The following is a 24,428-nucleotide window of genomic DNA, read 5'->3' as shown; positions in this document are numbered from 1 at the left end:
ACCAAAAAAATAAAAATTTAAAAAATAAGTTTTGTGCAAAATGTGTGTATAAAAAATAAATGTATTCAATTTTAAAAGCCTAACTTTACTGTTATTAAAATCTAAGGTTTCTTCTTTTTTTTCGCAAATATCCTGGGTGGGATGTCAAAATGGACTTATCTGCAAATTGGATGAACTCTCTGTGCAAACTTAGATTAGCACGCCTAATCATCCATATAAGCATTTGAAGTAATAAGAAACTGCCTATTACAATCTGCCAAATACCCTATCTACATGAAATTCCTGCGGCAACGGCTGCAGAGGATCACCTCCAGCTTCTTCTCTTTTACCAGCGCAACGTTCATATGAATTCGATTCTTTCTCCGCCATTTCTGCAATAGAACAATGGACCACTTAGATGAACAATGGACCACTTAGATGAGATAGTCTTCAAAGCCCCTAGTATTATGTCAAATTCCTTATGGACTCCCAAATATCACCCGTATTTTAACTCAAAAAGTCAGGGGCAAAATTATCAAAAGTAGTGGCCCCATCCACTACCTCGCGTTGCGTACCCTAAGATATCCCCCATAAAAGAAACCCAAAACCAAAGCAAACCTTAGGAAGAGGAGGAGCAGTAGAGGAAGCGAATCTATTCGACCAAAACGATGAGCTCTTGGATCTATAGGTCCGCCTCGAGGACGGCGAGGGCTCTCCTCTCTGCCTCCCGTGGCTCGTCTCTTTCGTTCGGTGAGTGGTACTAAGCTCACTAGATGTTTTAGTTTAGATTGTTTTCTTTCTTGGATTGCACTGTGAGGTGAGGTAAATCTAGTTTCCATGATCTGAAATCTTTAGCTTACTCTCCCGATACCGACGTTTTACTTTTATCTAACGTTCGCATCAGACTGCCATATTTGTTGCTGTTGTTGAAGGAATTAGCCGTATTCTGTTTGATTAAAAAAACGTAACATTTTTTTTTTCTTATTCTATTTGAGGAGTCTAGCATAAAAATAAATCAAGTTTCTCTGGTCGACTTTTTTGCATGGGGTTTTGTTTAAATAAAATAGATTGGCGCTCGATTTTTTTAATCGTCAATTTAATATTTTCATTTGATTTATATGATTATTACTCTATTAATCTCGTATCTCATGCGTTGTGTTTTCTGATTGATCTAGGACAACTAATCTAAGCTATTCTTCTTCTGCAAGGTTTGTCATGCCATGTATTGGTTTTGGTCAAGCTGCAACATACCTATTATTATTGTTCACATTCTTTTAAATCATTCATTTTGTAATCTGGTAGCTCTGTATATATTCTCAATAATCTGTTTATGCGACGATGAGGTCTATGTAGTTATGTAATTTTCTAACCTTAAATAGTCAAGGTGGTGTTATTTGCCACTAGTTCTAGTTCAGATAGTACCTCTAGTGTACTTCTCTGCTACTGTCCAAGAATCTGAGTATGATCGACATGCTGGAGAACTCCAGTTCCATAATATTCTTGGGAGTTAACTTATCACGTGGTAATGTAGGATTTTGTGACTCCAACATATACGTTATATTAGTTTGTAGGTTAATTAAATAGTTGGCGATTCTTTTGTAGAAGGACGAAGTGCAGCAGTTGCTGCATTGACTAATTTCAGAGGAAAGTTTCCAGCTCTACTTTCTTCTTACCAGAGAGCTGACTACAGAAATAGACCAAGTGGATGGTTGTCTGCTGCTCTCGCCATTCCTGCTGCAGGTTTGCCTCTAAGGATCAGCCACATTACCTGCTTTATGGTTTCCTTGTGATGAAAATAGATGATTAGTATCTAATTAGATTGTTAGGTTGTTATCTTAGTTGTCAGATATTTACTTGGTTAATGAAATGCATGTTTCTGTATTTGTTTGCACTAGTTGGATTTCTTCCACGAACCAAGCTGCCAAGTTCAAATTGAAAACGAAAAAACCAAAGTACATTTGCCCTTCTCCTTTTGTGTTTTTCAAGCCAGATATCTTGTAAAGAAGTGAGACTCTTAAATGATCTCATGAAGAATATCAACATGTTTACAACGTATTGTGTGCTTATTTGCTCCTTTTGCGTTTTAGAATTTTCATGGAGGAATATGAAAACAGTGTTATTCTTCAAGGATAATATATGATGATTGAATATAAAAGATCTCAGTAGAAAATGTTGTTCTTGTGGCATCCAATGGAAATTGCAGAATAAGAGTATACCTGCTCTGATTTCTGTCATCTTTTCGTATATTTTTTTATCAGATATGCTTTCATTATCTTTCTTAGTTCAATTAGTTTACATATTTCCAATGCACAGTTTTAGGCCCATTCTGACACTTTTTTGGGGGCTGATGTAATATGGCCTTCTAGTAAGCTACTTGTGCACAGTTTTAGGAGTAAGTTACGAATGAAATAAAAGCTTTTATATGGAATGACAATCTCTATTGAGTATTCCTGCTGTTGCTTCTTACTTGCCTTCAACCTTCTCAATAGTCAATACTTCTCCTTTTTGGTTTCAGTTTACATGCTTCATGATCAGGAAGCACATGCTGCTGAGGTACTACTTACTATTTATTAATTAATCACTTTGATGAAAGATTCTTAAAAGTTAAATTCTTTCACATCTAAATCACGATTTTCTCCTGCTTTCAGCTAGAGCGCACTTTCATTGCAATTAAGCCCGATGGACTGCAGAGAGGATTGGTAATATTATTTTCCCAGTGTATCTTTGTAGTAGAGATGCTTCGTTTAATAATTTAGCTATTCATGAGAGCAAAAGTTTAGTGGAACTCGAGATCTTTAGTAAAAAAAAAAAAAATCTTGATTCGTCGAGTCTTACTGTTGGACATGAGCCGATTTGACTGGCACATAATCGGAGACAAGGAAAATATCAAATAAACAAAATTTTGGAGAAAAGAATAGAAAAGAAAAATGCACGTTGATTTCTCATAAATGTGCTTGTAATCTTTGAATTGAAGTTTACACAGAAAAAGAAAAATATTAGCATGTTGATGTCAAAATTATTCACCTCTCTTTGACAGACTAGGCACTACCGCACTAGTACAGAAAGTTGGGTGTTCAGTCGTGTCTACACATAATCCATGATTGTAACAGTAGATAAGATAAGAAAATGAAGTTTCTAGAAATTATGCTTCTTGCCACCTGGGCACTTAATCTCTTACCACTACTTTTCTTAAAGCTAAAACTCTATAGGCGCATCATGAAAGTTTTACATGATATCATGACTTTATGAAACTACTTCCTGTCATGTAAGGGAGGACCAAAGAGAAAAAAAAAAAAACTCCCCAATAAATAGTTTTGATTGCTCTATTCTTGTTCTGTCTGTACAACCATAATAATAACCTTTTCTCTTTCCAGATTGCTGAAATTATATCACGTTTTGAGCGCAAGGGATATAAGCTTGTGGCCATCAAGCTGGTTCTTCCTTCCAAGGACTTTGCACAGAAACACTACCATGGCCTTAAAGATAAGCCATTCTTTAGTGGACTATGTGACTTTCTGAGCTCGGCTCCTGTGCTTGCAATGGTAAGCTGATCACTGGCGCTGATTCTTTTCCTTCTAACAGTTGGGCTGGAAAAAAGAAAGATCCAATACTATCTCTTTCTTTATTTTTGTGTAGGTTTGGGAAGGGGAGGGTGTTATAAAGTACGGTCGAAAACTAATTGGTTCCACTGATCCACAAAAATCTGAACCAGGAACAATCAGGGGTGATCTTGCTGTTGTTGTTGGAAGGTATCAGATGCTCTACTTGCTTTATCGTGAATTTTCTTTGTCAACCTGTTTTATTGCATTAGAAGGGTATAATTTAAGACTACACCAACATTATTGTCAAGATGATATTTTGGAACGCTTAATTAAATTTCATATGACTCCAATTATGCTTTTCTCAGGACCCCAGTAAGAGTATGTGTACATTTATTATGTATACACACACATTTATACAGAGATTTGTTGGTTTAGTTTACACGATTTGCCCATATTCAGTTATTACTATATTTTTCCATTAATCTGCTTCTCTCTGCCCAGCACTAATTAGGCTTGTCAAGTTAGCTGATATTTCCAGTCTATTGTTTCATCCCATGATTTCTTGATGAGTTGTTTGCCTTATTTTGTTGCAGAAATATCATTCATGGAAGTGATGGTCCCGAAACAGCGAAAAATGAAATTGCTCTTTGGTTTGAGCCTAGCGAGTTAGTTTCTTACACCGGGAATGCTGAGAAGTGGATATATGGAGTCAACTGAACTGTTCCTTTTCCACTTTATGAACAAAAATAATTTCTTAAGGAGGGCAAAGCCCTTCTTCTGGGGATTATTTTCCAATAATTTGTATCGCAGGAACTAGGGCTGTCACTCTCAACTGAGTTGATTCAATAAGCTGTAACCCTTGCTTTGGTTGTAAAAAGTTATCAAAAGTACACAAGATCTGGTGGTCGCATTGGTAAATTTACCACTAAGCTGGTTATCAAACCGGAAACGCAATTTGATCAGATAAAAATTGGGCGACCAGTGAAGGATTTCTGCAAACCGAATGGATTGCTCTAAACCTCCTATTACTACGTTTAACATTGCCTATTCTCCATATGACATCTTCCACCGTTTTATTTCTACAAATGTTGATTTCAAAAGTTTCTATATTGTGACGCTAATCTTGCATCCGTAATTTCTCTCTCCATGCAACCATTGTCTGCAGAATCCCATTCCAGATAGAAGATAATCTGTTTGATCTTCTCAACCTTCTGTAACTAAAACCATTTCATCGTATTGTTTCCTCAAATCTCATTACTTGAATCTAGAAGCCTTCACATTTTGCTAAAAGTGCAGTATTCATGTCCTAGGGAACTATAATACCTCAGCCAGCAAACTCCTCTTTCATTGATTATATAATCAAACCTGCCAATGCATATACCCCCTATTTGCATTTCTTTCCTTCCAATGGGAAATCTCACATTATCAATTCTCTTTCTAATCCAAGTTGGCATAGTAGTATACAAGCCAAATATAGAGTAGGGAAATGTAATTCTTCCTCCGAGGATTTTTTTTTTCCCCTTTCCAACTGGCTAATATTTTCTCTATTTTCTCCAATCCATCCATCCCTCCTTGCTTCTTCCAAGGAAATAAAGAATCTCCTCATCTTAATCCCTTTTTGCTTTTGAATATTCTCTCATCTTCTCGTTGACTATTAGAGCAGTATATACTGTGAATATCACCTTTACAATTCAACTTCACCATCCTCCCAAAAACATTGAACTACACCAAGAATTCTCATCTCACATTATCATAATCTTTTCCAAAGTTCAGCTAGTAGGAGACTTTCTATTTTTTGTTCATAATGGCAACTCGTGCATTCGCCATACTATCCTAAATAAATCTACTATGTATGGATTATAGGACCATCCATAATTTTTCCAATGACCGTTCTTAGCCTATTGTTAATCCTAGTTAATCATTTTGTAACTACAACTAAGAAGACTCATGAGTCTACTTTCTCCTCCACCTTCTCAGCTCAACAGTTATTTTAATATTAAGACAGATCACAGCATATTTTAATGTACCAAAATTCCATGTCCCTCCATAAAACTCAGCAGATGAGTCTACCCTTTCTCCACCTTCTCATCTAATTACTCAATAGTTTGTTTTAGTATATGACAGATCATTAGCACAATTTAATGTGCAAAACTCCACATTCTCCGAAAAACTCTTGAAATAAACTCTCATATCTTCTTTGATTAAATTCTAATACCCCTTGTAGAAGCTCATAGCGGTTCTATCCAGAATCAAGGCTTGCCAAGGTTTCATTTGATTTACTTCTTTTTACGTATCTCTTCATTAAAAAGCTGCTATAGTTCCATCAAAGGTACCTTATTCTTCAAATTTCATTCCTCTGTAATATTTCACTTCTTCTATGATTCTATTTTTCCTTCCATACTTGCACAAATCCTTGTGAATGAGAAAAATCAAGAATAAAAAAGATCTGATATGAGGATGAACATAGCAGAAAGGCATAACTGAGATCAATGTAACAGAAACAAAATTGGGAATTGGGACCATTTATGAGCTAAAGCTACAGATTCATCAAGATAGAATCAAGGATCCAGAAATAAATAGAGGTGTAAAATTCAGGTCACAACATTAAACAGAGAAGTGCAATCAATTGATAACAGATATAGTCGGAATAAAGATTAATAGAATTACACCTAGTACATAAGCTTTGAGTGATAAATCCGCAATATGGCAAATAGGTATCATTCAGAAAAGATAATGAATATAACAAGTCATCAAAACTCCAAAGCCTTGAGTACAACCTTATAGTTGAAGTAAAATTACAGATCAAATTGACATCAGAACACATGCTCTGTGACATGAGTACTAGGAATTAGAACATTTGGTAGAAGATAAAAAATTGATGTCAAAACACAATACTGCTGCCTTTGTCACAGACATGCAAATTAAGCTTGTACTCTCTTCACCATATCTCTTATCCTCGTTTGTCTTTCTTGTCACAACAATATTCAAAACATTTTAATCATCTTATTATATTGATCCATTTTCGCAAACTACTTTCTAAACTTCCTATCACACCTTCCTATTTGGAAAAAGATATTTGTTATTTTAATCAACATAAGACTTATTACAATAGAAGCCAAGAAGGTAATTAGATTGAATAGATTAACATCAGTATTCAAGATCAGGATTTAGAAGTACTGACTGAGAAACTAGGTTCTTACATAGTTATTAAAGATACATCAAGATGATAAGGTTTTTTACAAAAAATCTGAAGTATGAACAATAAAATGAAACTGAAGCAAGCTGTATTATTTCTTTATATACCAATAGACAATGTATTTAGACAACTTGGTCAAACAAAGATATGCCTGAGATAAATGAAGAGCCATAATTCTAGGTAATGCAACAAGTGACTAAGAACAGCAAAGGAAGGACAATGGTCAAGTACGATGGAAACACAAAAACGTGACTGGAATCAGAATCAGCATGGATACCTGGAAATTTGAAATGAGGTTCTTAAATAGAGAGTGCAGAGAGGTTAACATAAGGTAATTGGACTTAAAATCTGAAGTCCTGATCCATGAAATGATGTTGAAGTGTGCAAGATTTACTACTTAATTGTCAAGATCCATGATCAAAGGAAAAATATTTAGCAGTATTTTATCTATTACCTTCTATTTCAGCGAAAGTCTAGTTGGCTATTGTATCATGCATGTATCAAGAACCAAACTTCTCAAGTCCTATTCCAATCAGAGATTACAGGAAAAAGGAGAATGTTAAATTGTGACAGTAACACAAGAATGCCTAATTAGATTGACTAGGAAAAATATTTAGCAGTATTTTATCTATTACCTTCTATTTCAGAGAAAGTCTAGTTGGCTATTGTATCATGCATGTATCAAGAACCAAACTTCTCAAGTCCTATTCCAATCAGAGATTACAGGAAAAAGGAGAATGTTAAATTGTGACAGTAACACAAGAATGCCTAATTAGATTGACTAGGATTAAAATCAGCATTAAAGATAGTAATCATCAAGAGAGGTTCTAGTTGTATAACAACTGCCCTTTCCTAACAATTCTTATATTTCTGAAATTCCAACTTTTCCCATTCACAACATTAGACATAATCAGCAATTAATATCCAAATTTCCTCCTTTTTTTTCTAACTATATAGACACAGAATTTATCAATTTATGTAACCACTAATAACAACATTTCTATTGGATCTTTCTTCCCCAACTATTCTAGGTCATATGCATCCTTTTCTCCATCCATTTCTATTTGGTGCACCAGTTGACATATTTACATCGAAATCAAGCACTTCCATACTTTTTCTTAATTCTACATCTCTATTCCTCAGATAGCATGTTATCACATAATAAACAGTAGCTACTCTTCATCAGGTATTCCTTCCATTCCTGCATTTTATTTTGCCTCGAACAACTTGAAGTACTTCTAAACACTGCTGCCTTTTCTGTTTCTCCCAAACAAGCAAAATCAGCTTGTTCTATCATCAACATATCTCATATCTACATTGACCTTTTCTTATCCACTACAATATTCCAAAACATTTGCATCATCTTATTCTGTTGATTCCCTCTTGAAACTACTTTCTGTCTACATTCTTCCTATGAAACATTCCTATTTTCCAGTTCAGTCATTCCATATGTCTTCCTACTTTTTCTTTAGCACCCGGACATTCTCTGCAATGTCTTCGCTAAACTTCCAAAACAAACCCCACAATTATTTTCTATTTAAATCATTTAGGATCCTTTTCTCATTTTCTGCAATTCAAAAGTTTCAAAACTTAGACCTATCATAACCATCCTTTTTCCTGTTCTTGCTCTTGATACTTGTGGCACTAGAAACTGGATCCCCCATGGCCACTCCATCTCTTGCTGTCCTCGCCTTTATACCCTTGATACTAACAAAACCTCATGCATCTTGCATTAGAAAATGCTCTCCTTGATTGCAATAAAAAAATGTCCAAAATCCCTGCATTAGGGGTCAGCCAAATCTGCAATAGACGTTCTGCCTTTTGTAATCACCATTCTTCCCATTCCTCGTGAGCGTGCTTCTATCATTCTTAACCATATCATCTTTGTCAATACAAATTTATTCTCATTAATTTTAGGCATCTACTCTATGATTTTTGTAAATATTTCCCCCATTTCTCCATAGATTCATGTATCATTTACCCAATTTTTTCCTTTATCCTTCTACTTCTCCTTCCGTAGATTTTAGTTCCCGTAAGCACGTACTCAACTTTCTCCTCTCCTATTTTTTTTTTCTTTACCTTTTTCGTTTCTACCTTTTCATTTTCCATACCCAACTTTCTTTTCTTGATCCACCCATCTTTGTTCCTCTAGCTCTAATCCCTTCCAACACTGGATACCGCATGACTCGTGCATCCATTTCTCAATGGGAACATTGGCTATCTCATTACCTATACTGATGGAAAAATGAAGGATAGTGGCAAATTATAATAGTAACACATGGAGGCCTAACATGAACTAAAATCAGCAGTTTACACTTTACATAGTTGTGATTGGGATAAATAGGTCTGATTTGAAATTATATTTGTATACAGTATTATGATGGCAATTTATGATAGAAATACAAGAAGCTAATTAAATTAACATGGATTAAAATCAGCATTTTACATAGTTGTGATTCGGATTAATATGGCTGATGTGAACTTAGGTTTTGTACACTATCTACATAGAGGTCAAGATAAGATGAAGGTTTTAAACCTTGAAATCTGAACTCCGAAGTCATGACCATCCAATGACATTTAATTCACACTTTCACAGCAAGCATTATTTCTTTAGTTGCCAAATGATGATAGATATGAGACAAAATTCAAGGTCGTAGTTCTAGATGACCAAAAGGAGACACGATTAAATAAAAAGGAATAATCGTAAATTACAATGGAAGTCAAAAAGGCACAGATAGATTGAGTAGATTAACATCAGTATTCAAGATTACAGATAGCTTTGATCAGCTCAAAGAAGTGCTAATTTGCAATGAGGTCCTTATATGAGTACAAAGAGGTCAAGATAAGTTTTTTGGACTCAAAATGTGAAGTCCTGAACCATGAGTACTAGGAATTAGAACATTTGGTAGAAGATAGAAAAATTGATGTCAAAAGTCAAAACACAATATTGCTGCCTTCTCTATTTCTCACAGATATGCAAAATCAGCTTGTTCTCTTCATCACCCTATCTCCTATCCTCCTGTGTCTTTCTTGTTGCTACAATATTCCAAAACATTTGAATAATCTTATTATATTGATCTGCTCTCTCAAACTACTTTCTACAACTTCCTATGGCATCTTCCTATTTGGAAACATATATTTGCTATTTTAATCAACTTGAGATTTATGAACTTCTACAATTCAAAAGTTTCAGAACTCAGCCCTTTCATAACCATCTATTTCCAATTTCCTTGCTCTAGATACTTGTGCCACTAGAAGCTGGATCTGCACGGTTGCATCATTTCTTACTCTCCTTGTCTTTATACTTCAAGATACTATCAAACCTTGTGACTCTTGCACTAGAAAATGATCCCCTTGATTGCGATGGTTAAATGTCAAAAATCCCAGCACTAGGAGGTCAGCCAGATCTGAAATAGAGCCTCCTCACATTTAAACTTTTGTAATCACATTTCTTCCCAATCCTCATGAACATCCATCCTCTAACGAGTTCATCTTGTTGTTTGGGTAGCAACTCTATGATTTTTGTGAATTCGCCATTTCTCCAAAGCTTCAAGTATCATTTATCAAATTATTTGTCCTTTCTCCTTCTCAGTTCGATAGATTTTTTACTCTCCCATTGCATGGCTCAATACATCCATTCCTGGCAACTGTGGATATGTCATGACTCATACCAATGGGAAGATGAAGAAGGTTAATGAAAGATTTAATAGAAACACAAGAAGCCTAATTAGATTAACATGGACTAGAATCAGCACTTTACATGGTTGTGGTCAGGATTAATATACATAGTTGTGGTCGGGATTAATAAGGTTGAGTTTACAGTAACTACATAGAGGTCAAGATGAGCTGAAGGTTTTCGACTTTAAAATCTCTGGTCATGACCATGAGATGAAATATAATGCATTATTTTTTTATTTCATGACAGTCCAATATGTCAAGAATCAAAATATTTTTTCCCAATGAAGATACATGAGACAATTTCAAGGTCCTAGTTCTAGATGACAAAACGAGACAGGATAAAAAAAGGATAATCTTAAAATACAATAGAAACCAAGAAGGCATAATTGGATTGAATAGATTAACATCACTATTCAAGATCAGGATTTAGAAGTGCTGACTGAGAAACTAAGTTTTTGCATAGTAATTAAAGTGATATCAAGATGAGATGAAGGTCTTTTACTAAGAGTCTAAAGTAACAAACAATAAGATGGAACTGAAGCTAGCTGCATTCTTTCTCTATATACCAATGGACAATCTATTAATATAATTTGGTCAAACGAAGATATGTCTGAGATAAATGGAGTCAAAATTCTATGTAATGCAACAAGAGACTAATAGCAGTGAAGAAAGAAGGATAATGATATGATGGAAACACAAAATGCCTAGTTATATTGACCAGGATCAGAATCAGCATGGAAACGTGGTAATTTGAAATGAGGTTCTTAAAATGAGAGTATAGAGAGGTTAAGATAAGGTAATTGGAATTAAAATGTGAAGTCCTGATCCATGAGATGATGTTGAAGTATGCAAGATTACTACTTATTGTCAAGATCCATGATCGAAGGAAAAAATTTAGCAGTATTTCATCTATTACCTTCTATTTCAAAGAAAGTCTAGTTGCCTATTGTATGCGCATACCAAGAACCAAACAACTCAAGTCCTATTCCAATTACAGATAAAAGGAAAAAGGAGAATTCTAAATGGCAACAAAAACACAAGAATGCCTAACTAGATTAACCAGGATTAAAATCAGTATTAAAGATAGTAATCATCAGAAGAGGTTCTAGTTGTATATAACAACTGCCCTTTCCTATCAATTCATATATTTCTGAAATCATATGAAACCTTCCAACTTCACCTATCCACAACAGTAGGACATAATCAGCAATTAACATTCCAATTCCCTCCCTTTTTATCCAAATATATAGACACAGAGTTATCAATTTAAGTTATGTAACCATTAATAACAACATTTCTATTTGGATCTTTCTTTCCCAACTTTACGTCTAAATCAAGTACTTTCATACTTTTTCCTAATTCTGCATCCTTATCCCTCATATATCGCATAACAAACAGTAGCTACTTTTCATCAGGTATTCCTTCCATTCCTGCATTTTATTTTGCCCCAAACAACTTGAAGTACTTCTGGATACTGCTGTCTTTTCTGTTTCTTCCAAACATGCAAAATCAGTTTGTTCTCTCATCACTATATATCTCGTATCTACATTGGCCTTTTCTTATCCACTAAAATATTCTAAAACATTTGCATCATCTTATTCTGTGGATCCCCTCTTGCAACTACTTTCTGTCTACATTCTTTCTATGACGCATTCCTATTGTCCAATTCAGTCATTCCATATTTCTTCCTACTTTTTCTTTAGCACCCTAACATTCTCCGCAAGAATGCAATGTCTTCCCTAAAATTTCCAAAACAAACACCACAATTATATTCTATTTAAATCATTTAGGATCCTTTTCTCCATTTTCTGCAATTCAAAAGTCTTGAAACTCAGTCCTATCATAACCATCATTTTTCTTGTTTTCTTGCTCATAATACTTGCGGCACTAGAAATCGGATCCCTATTGTTTCAAAAGAAAGCCTTCATACTTTTTTATTGATCTAATGACTTGGCTTATATAGCCTACAAGGCTCACTTACAACATGATAGCCTATTCCCTCATAGGCCCCTATAAAACCAATTATCTCAACACTTCCCCTCAAGGTGGGCGGTAGATATCCACTAAGCCCATCTTGTCACATCCTCTAGCTAGGTCCAACAAATTGAGCCCTTTCGTCAGACAATCTGCTGCTTGATCTTTAGTTGAGACATGGTCTAGTTCCAGGAGTCCACTGTTCCACTTCTCTTTGATGAAGAACCGATCAATTTCAATATGCTTGGTTCTGTCATGCTGCACTGGGTTGTTGGTGATGCTTATGGCTGATCCAACCTCAATTCCACCAATATACCTTTTAGCCACATCAACTCTGCGACTCCTAAAGCCATGGCTCTCTACTCCGCTTCTGCTGTTGATCTTGCCACCAAGGACTGCTTCTTGCTCTTCCAAGAGACTAAGTTGCCTCCTACAAAGATGTAGTACCCTGAGGTGGATCTCCTATCGTCGGCACAACTAGCCCAATCAGAGTCACAGTAGCCTTCAATGCTCACATGACCATTCTTCTTAAAAATTAGTCCCTTTCCAGGAGCACTCTTCAGATACCTCAGGATCTAATACACCGCATCCATATGACCTTTCCATGGGTCATGCATGTAGCGACTCACTACACTTACCGCAAACGAGATATCGGGACAAGTGTGACTCAAATAGATTAACCTGCCTACTAGTCTTTGGTATCTCTCGCGATCAATTGGTTCTCCGGCCTCTGCACTGAGTTTGAACCTTTGGTCGATCGGTGTAACTGCAGGTTTGCACCCCAACATTCCTGTTTCAATAAGGAGATCAAGTGTATACTTCCTTTGGGAGAGAACAATCCCTCTGCTCCTCGAGCTATCTCGATCCCAAGGAAGTATCGAAGCATACCAAGATCCTTTACCTCGAACTCTTTGCCTAGTCTCACCTTGAGTTGGGCAATCTCCTTCTCATCGTCCCCTGTGATGATCATATCATCCACATAGACTGCAAGTATGGTAATGTGACCCCCATTTCTTCGAAAGAATACGGTGTGGTCAGCATTGATCTGCTGGTACCCCATACCTACCAAAGCTCTCTTGAACTTGTCAAACCAAGCTTGTGGAGACTGCTTTAGCCCATAGAGAGACTTTTTCAACCTGCAAACCTTGCCCACCGTCTTGTCTGTGCCAAATCCTGGTGGTATATCCATGTACACCTCTTCCACTGGGTCCCCATGAAGAAATGCATTTTTTACATCTAATTGGTGTAGTTGCCACCCACCATTCACTGCCAATGAGATTAATGTCCAAACGGTGCTCATCTTCGCTACAGGTGCAAAGGTCTCATCATAGACAATGCCATAGGTTTGACTGTACCCTTTTGCCACCAAGCGTGCCTTGTAGCGCTCATCTTGCCCGTCTGGATTCTGCTTCACAGTGAAAACTCACTTGCATCCAACCGCCTTTTTTCTAGATGGTAGTGACACCAACTCCCATGTGCAATTTTTGTCAAGAGCCCTTAGTTCCTCATGCATGGCTGCCTTCCACTTTGGGTCTCCTTTTGCTACCTGCCAACACTTGGGAATAGAGACAATGTCCAATGATGCAATGAATGCTTCGTATGTGGATGAGAGGTTAGAATAATGTCCGAAACGATCAGGAGGGTTTCCCACATTGCTGCAAGACGTCCTCCTTAATGTCACGGGAAGAGAAGAGGGGGGAATCATATCACCTGAGTCTGTGGTGGATGGTGCAGGTGTCTCAGGAGTTGGAGGAGAGGGAGACGAGGGAGTTGGCATGAGCGGTACTATAGGCATAGGCACATTCACCTTTCTCCTTCTCTGGTACACTCTTTAACTCCCCCTGAGCCTGGTTCTCTCCTCCTGTCACCTCTACTTCCAACTCATCCTCACCCAATTCTTTTCTCACAACAGGACCCGATGTCATCTCTAACTAAATCGGCATTTCTCCTTCATTTGTCTCCCTTTCTCACCCAATTTCTCCATTATCTGGCGAGTCACCAAAGGGTGAGGCTACTCTCGAGGGATCGTACGGCGCAGACTCACGGAAAGTCACATCCATACTCAAACAATCGCCTCTCCTGGACTCCAACACACATACCCCTTCTGAGTGGCAGAGTAGCCTACAAAGACACACTTGACTGCCCTAGAATCCAGCTTCCCTACTGTTGGTTTGTTATCTCTCACAGTGCACACACAACCAAACACTTTCAAAGTTCACCCTTCAACATCTCACAGGGGAATTCCAATCCAATATCCTTGAGGGCATCCTGTTGCCAGCTGTTAAGATTGCTTGCCCCCACAGGTAGTTTGGGATATTCATTGAGATCATCATGCACCGAGCTACCTCTAACAGGTGTCTGTTCTTCCGTTCTGCTACCCCATTCTATGTCGGTGTATATGGGCCAGTAGGTCGATGTTGTATCCCTTATGTAGATAAATACTCTCCAAACGCCATGTTGGTATACTCTGTCCCATTGTCGGATCTCAGTACCTTAACCACTGCATTGTGTTGGGTTTGTACTGCCTTGTGAAAGTCTTTGAAACATGCCAATACATCGCTCTTGTTCTTCATCAAATATAGCCAAGTAACTCGAGAAAAGCAATCAATGAAGGTTACAAAATATCTATAACCATTGATTGTATTTGCCAGACAAGGCCCCCATACATCAGAGTGAATAAGATCAAAAACCCCAGAACTCCTATTCCCAGAGCTATGATAAGAGCTTATGGTATGTTTTCCTAACTCACATGCATCACAGACTACCTTTTCTTTATTTGCCTTTTTATACAATGAAGGGTACAGTAGACTCAAAACAAAAAAGGAAATATGACCCGTATGCTGATGATGCCGTAGAAACACCTCCTCTACAGTCATCCCAAAACCTCCTACTCCAGCTCCCTCTATCACAAATGTCAGTGTTGAATCCAAACCTCCTTTGTCTATGTACCACAATCCTATATGCCACGTGTCAGTCCCAAGTCTCCGGCCCGTCTCCTCCGTGAAGATCACCTTAGGAATATCAAAGGAAATAACACAATTTAGTTGGAGGATAATAACACTGATAGACAAAAGGTTTACTGGAAATGAGGGAGCATGCAATACATTGGACAAGGTCACTAAATCGGTACATTTAACAATACCATTACCAACCACTGGTTGGGATGTACCATTTGCGGTCTGAATGCTCTCTAGAGGGCTCAAGTGAGTATAAGAGGTGAACTCACTATAGGCCCCTGTCACATGTCTAGATGCACTAGAATCTATGATCCAATCTAGTGATCTCGTGGGAGGTATAGAGGCAAGAGCATGTGCAGTACCTGTGGAAGAATAAGCAAAGGTAGCAAAGTTACCCCTGGGATTAGATGTGGATGCCTCCTTCCTTCCTCCATCTCCTGCCATTCTCTATTTCCTCTTAAGCATCTTGAACAACTCGTGCTCCTCCTCGGTGAAGCCTGTCTCCTCCTCAATATGTGGGTTCTAACATCAGATGTGCCTAGTAGCCCCTACCACTGCCTCCTCTACGGCCTCCACGTCCACAGCCACAACCTCCAGGCTGCCCTCTTTCACCTGTCTCTCTCTCCCTTGGTGGCTTCGGACATGCCTTGCTTAGGTGTCCCACTTCTCCGCAGTTGTAGCACTTACGGGTCTCCCCTTGTGCACTTGTTATAACTGAGCTCACAATATCTAATGTTGATCGAGCACCTGGAAGTCCACCCGGCTCATAATGCAGCCTCATGCAACTCTCCTCTTGTATCATCGCAGAGATGGCCTCATCCAATGAAGGGATCTTCGTCTGGCTAGAATGACTGATCTCCTCTAATCAAAGGTCGGATTCAGATGAGCCAAGAATTGCATAGTCCTCATCTGTGCATTGAACTCCCTGCTCTTGCATTCCGGATCATTCTCAACACAGGTGAGAAATGATCAAGATCTTGCCACTATTGCTCTAGCTCCATAGAGTACTCCTGAATAGATCTATCACCCTGCACCACCACCTCTATGTCGCACTGGATCTATGTGGTTCTCGGCCCCAGCATAGGTCCTTTTCAGCTTCGCCCAGATATCCACTACCTTTCGAATGTCGTCCATTGATGAAGCAATCTTTGGAACCATTGAGTTCAATAGCCAGATGTAAAGCAAGGCATGTTTGGTCCTCCACTCATCTGCCTCAGCACTGTCACTTGCTGGCTTAGCCTTGACTCCTGTCAGGTATCCATCTAGTCTCTTCCCTACTAGAGCAGCTTCGATCTGACGCGACCAACTCAAGTACGTAGCTGGTCCATCAAGTTTCAGATCCACAGGAGGAAGATCTAGTCTCATAGGTCTTGAGTTTAGTCTCACTCAACTTCTTCATAATATCCTCCATCGATCAATCTCAAGGATCCAAGTCTAGGTCACACAGATCATCCGCGACTTCCTTCCTTTTCTTGATTTGACCCGATCTCAATCTTTAATTTTCTTAATTAGATTTCGGTCCTTCAATACATCGAGATCTCTACCTCTATAGGAAGCGGCACATCTATGCCACGAAATCGAATCAAACTAGGGTTGTGAAGACCCCAGGTGGGAAGCATGTGTACCAGTATACCAAGAAAAGGGTGAGCGGACCCAAATGCCTAATAACGAGAGAGAGAAATTCACCATATCACCTTTTTTTTCTTTTCTTGACAACAAGACCTTCTTGAGGAGGGAGGAGCTTAGTCGCCGAACCCGTAGAGCATCCTCCCCTGGCGCTTGAGGGCATATACGACGTCCTCTCCTCGTAGATCAAGCCACTGATACGCTTCACTCTCCCCCTCCTCGCCAGCCGCCGGATTGCCGGCTTTGTAATCCCCTGGATGTTGTCGCGGAGGACCTTCCAGTGCCGCTTCGCGCCATCCTTCCCGAGACCCTTGTCTCTGGTGCCGCGAGGTGCTCCTCAAAGGCCTCGATCGCATGGTGGATCAACTCGCGATCAAGGGAGCAATCCCACCGTGACCAGAAGCTCATGGAGGCAAGGGGGGGAAGGAAAATCCAGCGCAGACAATCTGCCGCTGGTGATCTCTTTTGTTTTTGTTGTGGCTAACTTAACAGCTCTGATACCATATTGTTTGAAAAGAAAGCCTTCATACTTATTTATTGTTCTAATGACGAGGCTTATATAGCCTACAAGGCTCACTTACAACATGATGGCCTATTCCCTCATAGGCCCCTATCTCTTGCTGTCCTCGCCTTTATACTCCTTGATAGTACCAAAACCTAATGCCTCTTGCGCTAGAAAATGCTCCCCTTGATTGCAATGGATAAATGTCCAAAATCTCTGCATTAGGAGTTAGTCAAATCTGCAATAGACATTCCGCCTTATATAATCACAACTCTTTCTATTCCTCATGAGCATCCATTTTGGCATAATGGGGTCAACTATTTTGGACTTTTGTACTTCTATCATTCTTAACCATATCATCTTTCTCCATAGCAAATTTATTGTCTCATTGTTTTTAGGCATCCACTCTATGATTTTCGTGAAAATTTTTCCCATTTCTCCATAGATTCATGTATCATTTACCCAATCTTTTTTCCTTTATCCTTCTACTTCTCCTCCTCCCGTAGATTTTAGCCCCCCTGAGCATGTAATCAACTTTCTCCTTTTCTATTTTTTTTTTCTTTACCTTTTCCCTTTCTATCTTTTCATTTTTATATACCCAACTTTCTTTTCTTGATCCTCCCATCTTTGTTTCTCCAGCTCTTCTCCCTTCCAACACTGGATACTGCATGACTCATACATCCATTTCTCAATGGAAACATTGGATATGATATTACTTGTACTGATAAAAAGATGAAAGATAGTGGCAAATTATAACAATAACACATGGAGGCCTAATTAGATTAACATGAACTAAAATCAGCAGTTTACATAGTTGTGAGATTGGGATAAATAGGTCTGATTTGAATTTATATTTGTATACAGTATTATGATGGATAGTAATACAAGACGCCTAATTAAATTAGCATGGATTAAAATCAACATTTAACATAGTCATGATTGGGATTGGTACAGCTGATGTGAAATTAGATTTTTGTACACTAACAACATAGAGGTCAAGATGAGATGAAAGGTTTAAGACCTAAGAATCTGAGCTCCGAAGTCATGACCATCCAATGACATTTAATTTGCAGCAAACATTTTTTCTTTATTTGCCAAATGATGATAGATATGAAACAAAATTCAAGGTCCTAGTTCTAGATTTTTTTAAAGAAAAGGACAATCTTAAATTACAATAGAAAGCAAAAAGGCATGAATAGATTGAGTAGATTAACATCAGTACTCAAAATAGCTGCATTCAAGATTGAAAAGTTTTGATTTGGAACTAGGTTCTTACATAGTGGCTAAAGAGAGATCAAGATGAGATGAACGTTTTTCACTTAAAATATTAAGTAACGAGGCATAAGATGAAATTGAATTGAGCAGCATTCTTTCTTTATTTACCGATGGACAATGTATTAAAGACCATTTTGCCAAATGAAGATATGTCAGAGACAAAATCGAAGTCATAATTCTAGGTAATGCAGCAAGAGACTGCAACAGCAGCAAAGGAATATGACAAGACAATGTTTATTATGATGGAAACACCAGAATGGGTAGTTATTTTGACTGGGGCCAAAATCAGAATTACAGATAGCTTTGACAGCTCAGAGAAGTGCTAATTTGCAACGAGGTCCTTAAATAGTGAAGACAGAGAGGTCAAGATAAGGTTTTTGGACTTAAAATATGAAGTCCTGAACCATGAGATGAAGTTTAAGTGTATAAGATTTACTATTTAATTGTCAAGATCCAAGATTAAAAAAAAAGGTTTAGGAAGATTTCATCTATTATTTTCTATTTCAGAGAATGTCTAGTTGGGTATTGTATCATGCGTCAATTAATAATCAAAGAACTCAACCCCTATTTCAAACAGAAAATATGAGGGAAAAGGGGAATGTTAAAATTAAATTAAACTAAAAAACACAAGAATGCCAAATTAGATTGACCAAGACTAAAATCAGCTTTAGATATAGTTCTCATCAGGAGAGGTCCTAGTTCTATATAACTGTTGCCCTTTCTTATCAATTCCTATATTTCTGATATCATGGGGGCACACCTTCCAACTTCTCCATTCGCAACCTCAGGACATAATCAGCCATTAATATCCAAATTTCCTCCTCTGTTTCTCTCAAATATATAGACCCAGAAGTTTATCATTTTAACTATTAACAACAACATTTCCATTTGAATCCTTCTTCCCCAACTATTCTTCTCTGAACGGATCCTTTTCCCAGTCCATTTCTATTTAGTGCATCTGTTGACAAATTTACATCAAAATCAAGCACTTTCATACTTTTTCTTCATTCTGCATCCCTATTCCTTATATAGCATGTTATCGGATTACAGAAGCTCGTCCTTCACTAGGTATTCCTCTATTCCTCCATTTTATTTGACCCCATACTGCTCAAAACTTCCAGATATTGCTGCATTTTCTGTTTATTGTAGACATGAAAAATCAGCTTGTTCTCCGGTCACCATATCTGTTATCCTCTGTCTTTCTTGTCCACTACAATATTTCCATCAATTATTGTATTGATCCCCTCTTGCAAAATTCTTTCTAGTCCTTCCTATGACACCCTCCTATTTTCCAATTCAGCCATTCCATATCCCTTTCTACTTTTCTCTTTAGCACCATGACATTCCATATCCCTTCTTGCAAAATTCCATATCCCCAACATAAAACCTACAGCTATTTGCTGTTTTAATCAACTTAAGATTTATAAACTTCTGCAATTCAAAATTCTCAGAACTCAGGCATATCATAATTCATAGCCATCCATTTTCCAGTTTTCTTGATCTTGCTACTAGTGCCACTAGAAACTGGACCCTCATGCTTGCTGCATCTTCTTACTGTCCTTGTCTTTATAAATTTATATTTCTTGATAGTATGAAACACCTTAGCATCCATCAACCACCAAAAATATATTTTCTCCTAACAAGGTTTGAAGTCCCACTCAGACACATGTATCAAATCCATCCATTTTAACAGACAATATTCAATTCCTCCTCATTTCCATCAGCCGATTCAGATTTCCTAATTGAAACAAAAGTGTCTGATAAATCAGTTTTCTTACCTTGATAGGAATCTTTGTTCCTCTAGGTCTTCTCCCTTCTAACAGTGGATATCCTCATGACTCATCCATCCTTTTCCTTGATGGGAATCTTCATTTTTTATGGTTGTTTGTCTAGATTAGTAGACTACTACTGAGAAATAGTTTAAGTGGCCTAAAAATCCTTTTCATCTATAATCTTTCATCAAGGGCTTCCAAATTACCATATTACAATCACATTTATACACATTTATTTATATTCCAGCAAAAATAGGGTAAGCTAAAACTTAAGCTGTACTATTACTACTGCTGCTGCTGCTACTACATTCTCAGCTTTTCACTCATCAATGATTCAATATCTTATTTCAATAGTCTCCTTCATCATTCATACATTACTCTTCCAGAGTTTGGACAGGTTTCATTTGGAATTCTATAAAAAAACACCTTAGCATCCATTAACCACCAAATATATATTCTCTCCCAATTAGGTTTCATGTCCCACTCAGACACGCGTATCAAATTCATCCATTTTAACAGACAGCACTCAATTCCTCCTCACTTCCATTAGCCAGTTCAGATTTCCTAATAGAAGCAAAAGTGCCTGATATTATAAATTTTCTTACATTGATGGCAATCTTTGTTCTTTTAGGTCTTCTCCCTTCCAAGAGTAGATATCCTCATGACTCAACAGTCATATTCCTTGATGGCAATCTTCATATTTTAGGGTTGTTTCTCTAGACTACCACTGAGAATAGTTTGAGTGCTCTAAAAAACATTTTCATCTGTAATCTTTCATCAATATCTTCCAAATTACCAAATTGCAATCACATCTGCACACATTTATTTCTATTCCAACAAAAATAGGGTAACCTAAAACTTTATTTCATACTATACTGTTCCTGCTGCTGTTACTATTGTTTGTTCTGCTCCAATTTCAGCTATTCACTCATCAGTTCCAATCTCCACCTTCCCTGCTGACAGATTTCTTATTTCAACGGTCTCCTTTATCATTCATACATTATATAAAGACACCTTAGCATCCATTAACCACCAAAGAGATATTCTTTCCCAACTAGGTTTTAAGTCCCAGAGACATGTGTATCAAATCCATCGATTTTGACAGGCAATATTCAGCTCCTCCTTATTTCTATTAGCCATTTCAGATTTACTAATCGAAGCAAAAGTGTCTGACAAAACAATTTTCTTACCTTGATGGCAATCTTTGTTCCTCTAGGTCTTCCCCCTTGATAGCAATCTTCTTTTTTTAGGATTGTTTCTCTAGGCTACTACTGAGAAATAGTTTGAGCGCCCTATAAAACCTTTCATATGTAATATTTCATCAATGCTTTCAAATTATCAAATTACAATCACATATGCACACATCTATTTCTATTCCAGCAAAACTAGGGTAACCTAAAACTTTAATCCATACTACTTCTGCTGCTATTATTGTTTGTTCTGCTCCATTTTCAGCTTTGCACTCATCAGTTCCAATCTCCACCTCTCCTACTGATAGATTTCTTATTTCAACAATCTCCTGTATCATTCATACATTATGGAATTCTAGAAGAAACATCTTAGCATCCATTAACCACCAAATAGATAATCTTTCCCAATTAGGTTTTAAGTCCCACTCAGGCACGCGTATCAAATCCATCCATTTTAACAGAGAGTATTCAATTCCTCCTCATTTCCATTACTCATTTCAGATGTCCTAATTGAAGCAAAAGTATCTGACAAATTAGTTTTCTTACCCACCATGACCAGATTTACATGGTTCTTGATTCATCTCAGGGCTATGCTTTGAAATGTGACACAAACTAAAGATAACTCTCAGACATATTGATCAGACCACAGAAGATCATAAAAAAAATTCACATGAATATAAAAGAGACATAGGAACTAATGAATATAGGCCACGATCAGAACTTGATCTACATAAAAGAATTCTTCCAGTATTCGACAACCTATGGTCAGGATAACTGAAGCAAAGGAAGACGAAAGGTAATTGAGGATTTGATGCACCTAGCTTGTATGAGTCGATATGCCAACATTTTTTAGATACAAAGTTAAAACCATGATTGTGAATTGACAAACATGGAAATCAATGGGAAGATAAATGACTCACTTTCTTCAAGGATGCATTAAACCCTATGAAACTTAAACCTCGATTAGAATTACATTTTACATACTTAAAAGTATTACAACAGTTTATAGTTGAAAATAAATGATGAAAAGGGAAAAAATAGATATCATATTTAAATTTTTCTATAGCATAGTTATATAGGCCAATGCACGATCAACTAGGAACTCAAGCCTGATCTGTGAGTTCAAAGATTTGGAACTTGATAGAGGATGAATGAGTCAGTTTCTTCAAGAATGCAACATTAACTATGAAGATCAAATTTACCAAGAAAAGGATCTGCCTAATTCTGTTATAGATGTCAAAACCAAATTCTGGAATAGGCACTTAAATAGATCGGATGAGTACAAGATTAAGATGTAACTGGATATAAAAGAGTATGATAAATAGTATAGTAAGAGCAAGAATACAAATCAAGGAAACATAATGGCACAACTCTTGAAATTGTAATCACGAAAAATGCAAATGGTGAATTATGCACCGTTCAGATCAATCTGCAGGCAGAACAAGTCATTTTAGGGCGGGCCCCCGGGGGAATGTCAGAGTTAGATTGAAGGAGAAACCACGTGCAACATTAGGACAGGATGGATAGGAGAATTTTTGGTAAGAAATAGAGGTTGATATCTCAAACTCTTCCAACTTCAATTAGGGCAAAACAAGAAGTATATGAAAACAAGAACAAACCAGAACCAAGAACCGAATCAAGAACGCCACGAACGGAAACAGGATCGCATATGGTAATTAGCAGACGTCAGAGAACAATTACAAGACCAGAAAAATTCAATAACCGGAGACAGGAAACAAACCTGGGGAACACAAAACCCTGGATCCCGCTCCAAATTTCAATTGCTCCGACCCGAATCTTGAAGGCGCCATCCAATTCTTCTTCGCGGAGGAGCTCTCTCTCTCTCTCTCTCTCTCTCTCTTCTCTCTCTCTCTCTCATAAAGATCCCTCTTCTTTGATGAGATCCAAGACCAAGAAAAGGAAACCCTAATCGAAAGATTCGACTTGAGTGGGAAGGAGAGGGGTGAAGAGGAGGAACGGTTCCCTATATTTATAGAGCGCGCTATCTGACCGTTGGTGGGGAGATGGCGGGCGGGGTTTCTTCTATACAGGCTACTCGACTGCACGCGGACGTCGGGATTGTTCCCTCGGAAATCCATAATAAAAGAGACCAGCCCACCTAGTTTACACGTGTCACAACACACGCGTACGTATCCTTCCGAGCACGGGTACTTCGCGTATTTACCTCTGAGCACGAACTCACCGTAGGTCATTTTCTCCCAAGTCTACTTGAACTCGGCTTTAGATTTCGTTGTCTTCAGTGCCGGGCACGGGGCATGACCTTCCTTCAAACGTGCGCGATTGATCCTAAACTGTGTTAATCGGATCATTTGAAACTCAAGCTATACTGCTTTCTTTGTGCCTTAGCCTGGTGTTGCAATGTCTCCTATAGCTATGCAGTTTCTGGGCCAAGTGGCATCCGTCGCTGGTTCAACAACTTTGCTCTTGTATTTCTTCTGCTTAAAATTCCGTTTCTTTTATTTGGTTTTATGATGATATACAATGTATAATGAATATTATACCAACTTTTGGTTGACTGGTCTGGTAGCATGGGATAACTCCTAGTTTTTATCCTCTGCAGACATTTGTTCCGTGAATAGGCTATTCTATTGTCTGCCTTATTATTTATCAGGATGTTAGATGGAACTTAAAGTAAAATTTGCGAGGATTTATGGTTGGATTTTCAGCTCTGAATTGTTTCAGGTTACAAGCTTGTAGATTGTTCAGAGGCTGGTGC

The 24,428-nt window shown here is 37.7% G+C and overlaps 1 protein-coding gene and 1 long non-coding RNA gene across 3 annotated transcripts; one reads left to right on the top strand and one right to left on the bottom strand.

The window, feature by feature from the left end:
• Positions 1 to 600: 600 nt before the first annotated feature.
• LOC140789853 (nucleoside diphosphate kinase 3-like) lies at positions 601 to 4,416 on the top strand. Of its 2 annotated transcripts, XM_073139719.1 has the most exons (7): positions 601 to 729; positions 1,582 to 1,719; positions 2,495 to 2,532; positions 2,628 to 2,678; positions 3,354 to 3,521; positions 3,616 to 3,728; positions 4,115 to 4,416. In XM_073139719.1, the coding sequence occupies exons 1-7, from the start codon at positions 648 to 650 to the stop codon at positions 4,236 to 4,238; spliced, it is 714 nt and encodes a 237-aa protein (XP_072995820.1). In that variant the 5' UTR covers positions 601 to 647; the 3' UTR covers positions 4,239 to 4,416. The 2 variants fall into 2 exon arrangements, with proteins under 2 accessions (XP_072995820.1, XP_072995818.1); XM_073139717.1 differs by lacking the exon at positions 4,115 to 4,416 and having other exon boundaries at positions 3,616 to 3,897.
• On the bottom strand, positions 2,895 to 23,763 carry LOC140789855 (uncharacterized). Its single transcript, XR_012109265.1, has 2 exons — positions 23,433 to 23,763; positions 2,895 to 3,773 (listed from the first exon to the last, which is right to left on the bottom strand). It is a non-coding gene; the product is annotated as an uncharacterized lncRNA (long non-coding RNA).
• Between the last annotated feature and the right edge of the window lie 665 nt (positions 23,764 to 24,428).

The sequence above is a fragment of the Typha latifolia genome, chromosome 5, assembly GCF_019914945.1.
Source record: "Typha latifolia isolate L0001 chromosome 5, TyphaL0001v2, whole genome shotgun sequence".
NCBI lineage: Eukaryota > Viridiplantae > Streptophyta > Magnoliopsida > Poales > Typhaceae > Typha > Typha latifolia.
The sequence above is the reverse complement of the archived record's forward strand: the minus strand, read 5'-3'. Positions and strand labels throughout refer to the sequence as shown.

Bases quoted from the DNA above. Each gene is read 5' to 3' on its own strand.
- LOC140789853 (XM_073139717.1), top strand. From the start codon at position 648: ATGAGCTCTTGGATCTATAGGTCCGCCTCGAGGACGGCGAGGGCTCTC. The intron at 1,720-2,494 runs GTTTGCCTCTAA...TTTTGGTTTCAG, and splicing joins TCTCGCCATTCCTGCTGCAG to TTTACATGCTTCATGATCAG. The intron at 3,522-3,615 runs GTAAGCTGATCA...ATTTTTGTGTAG, and splicing joins CGGCTCCTGTGCTTGCAATG to GTTTGGGAAGGGGAGGGTGT.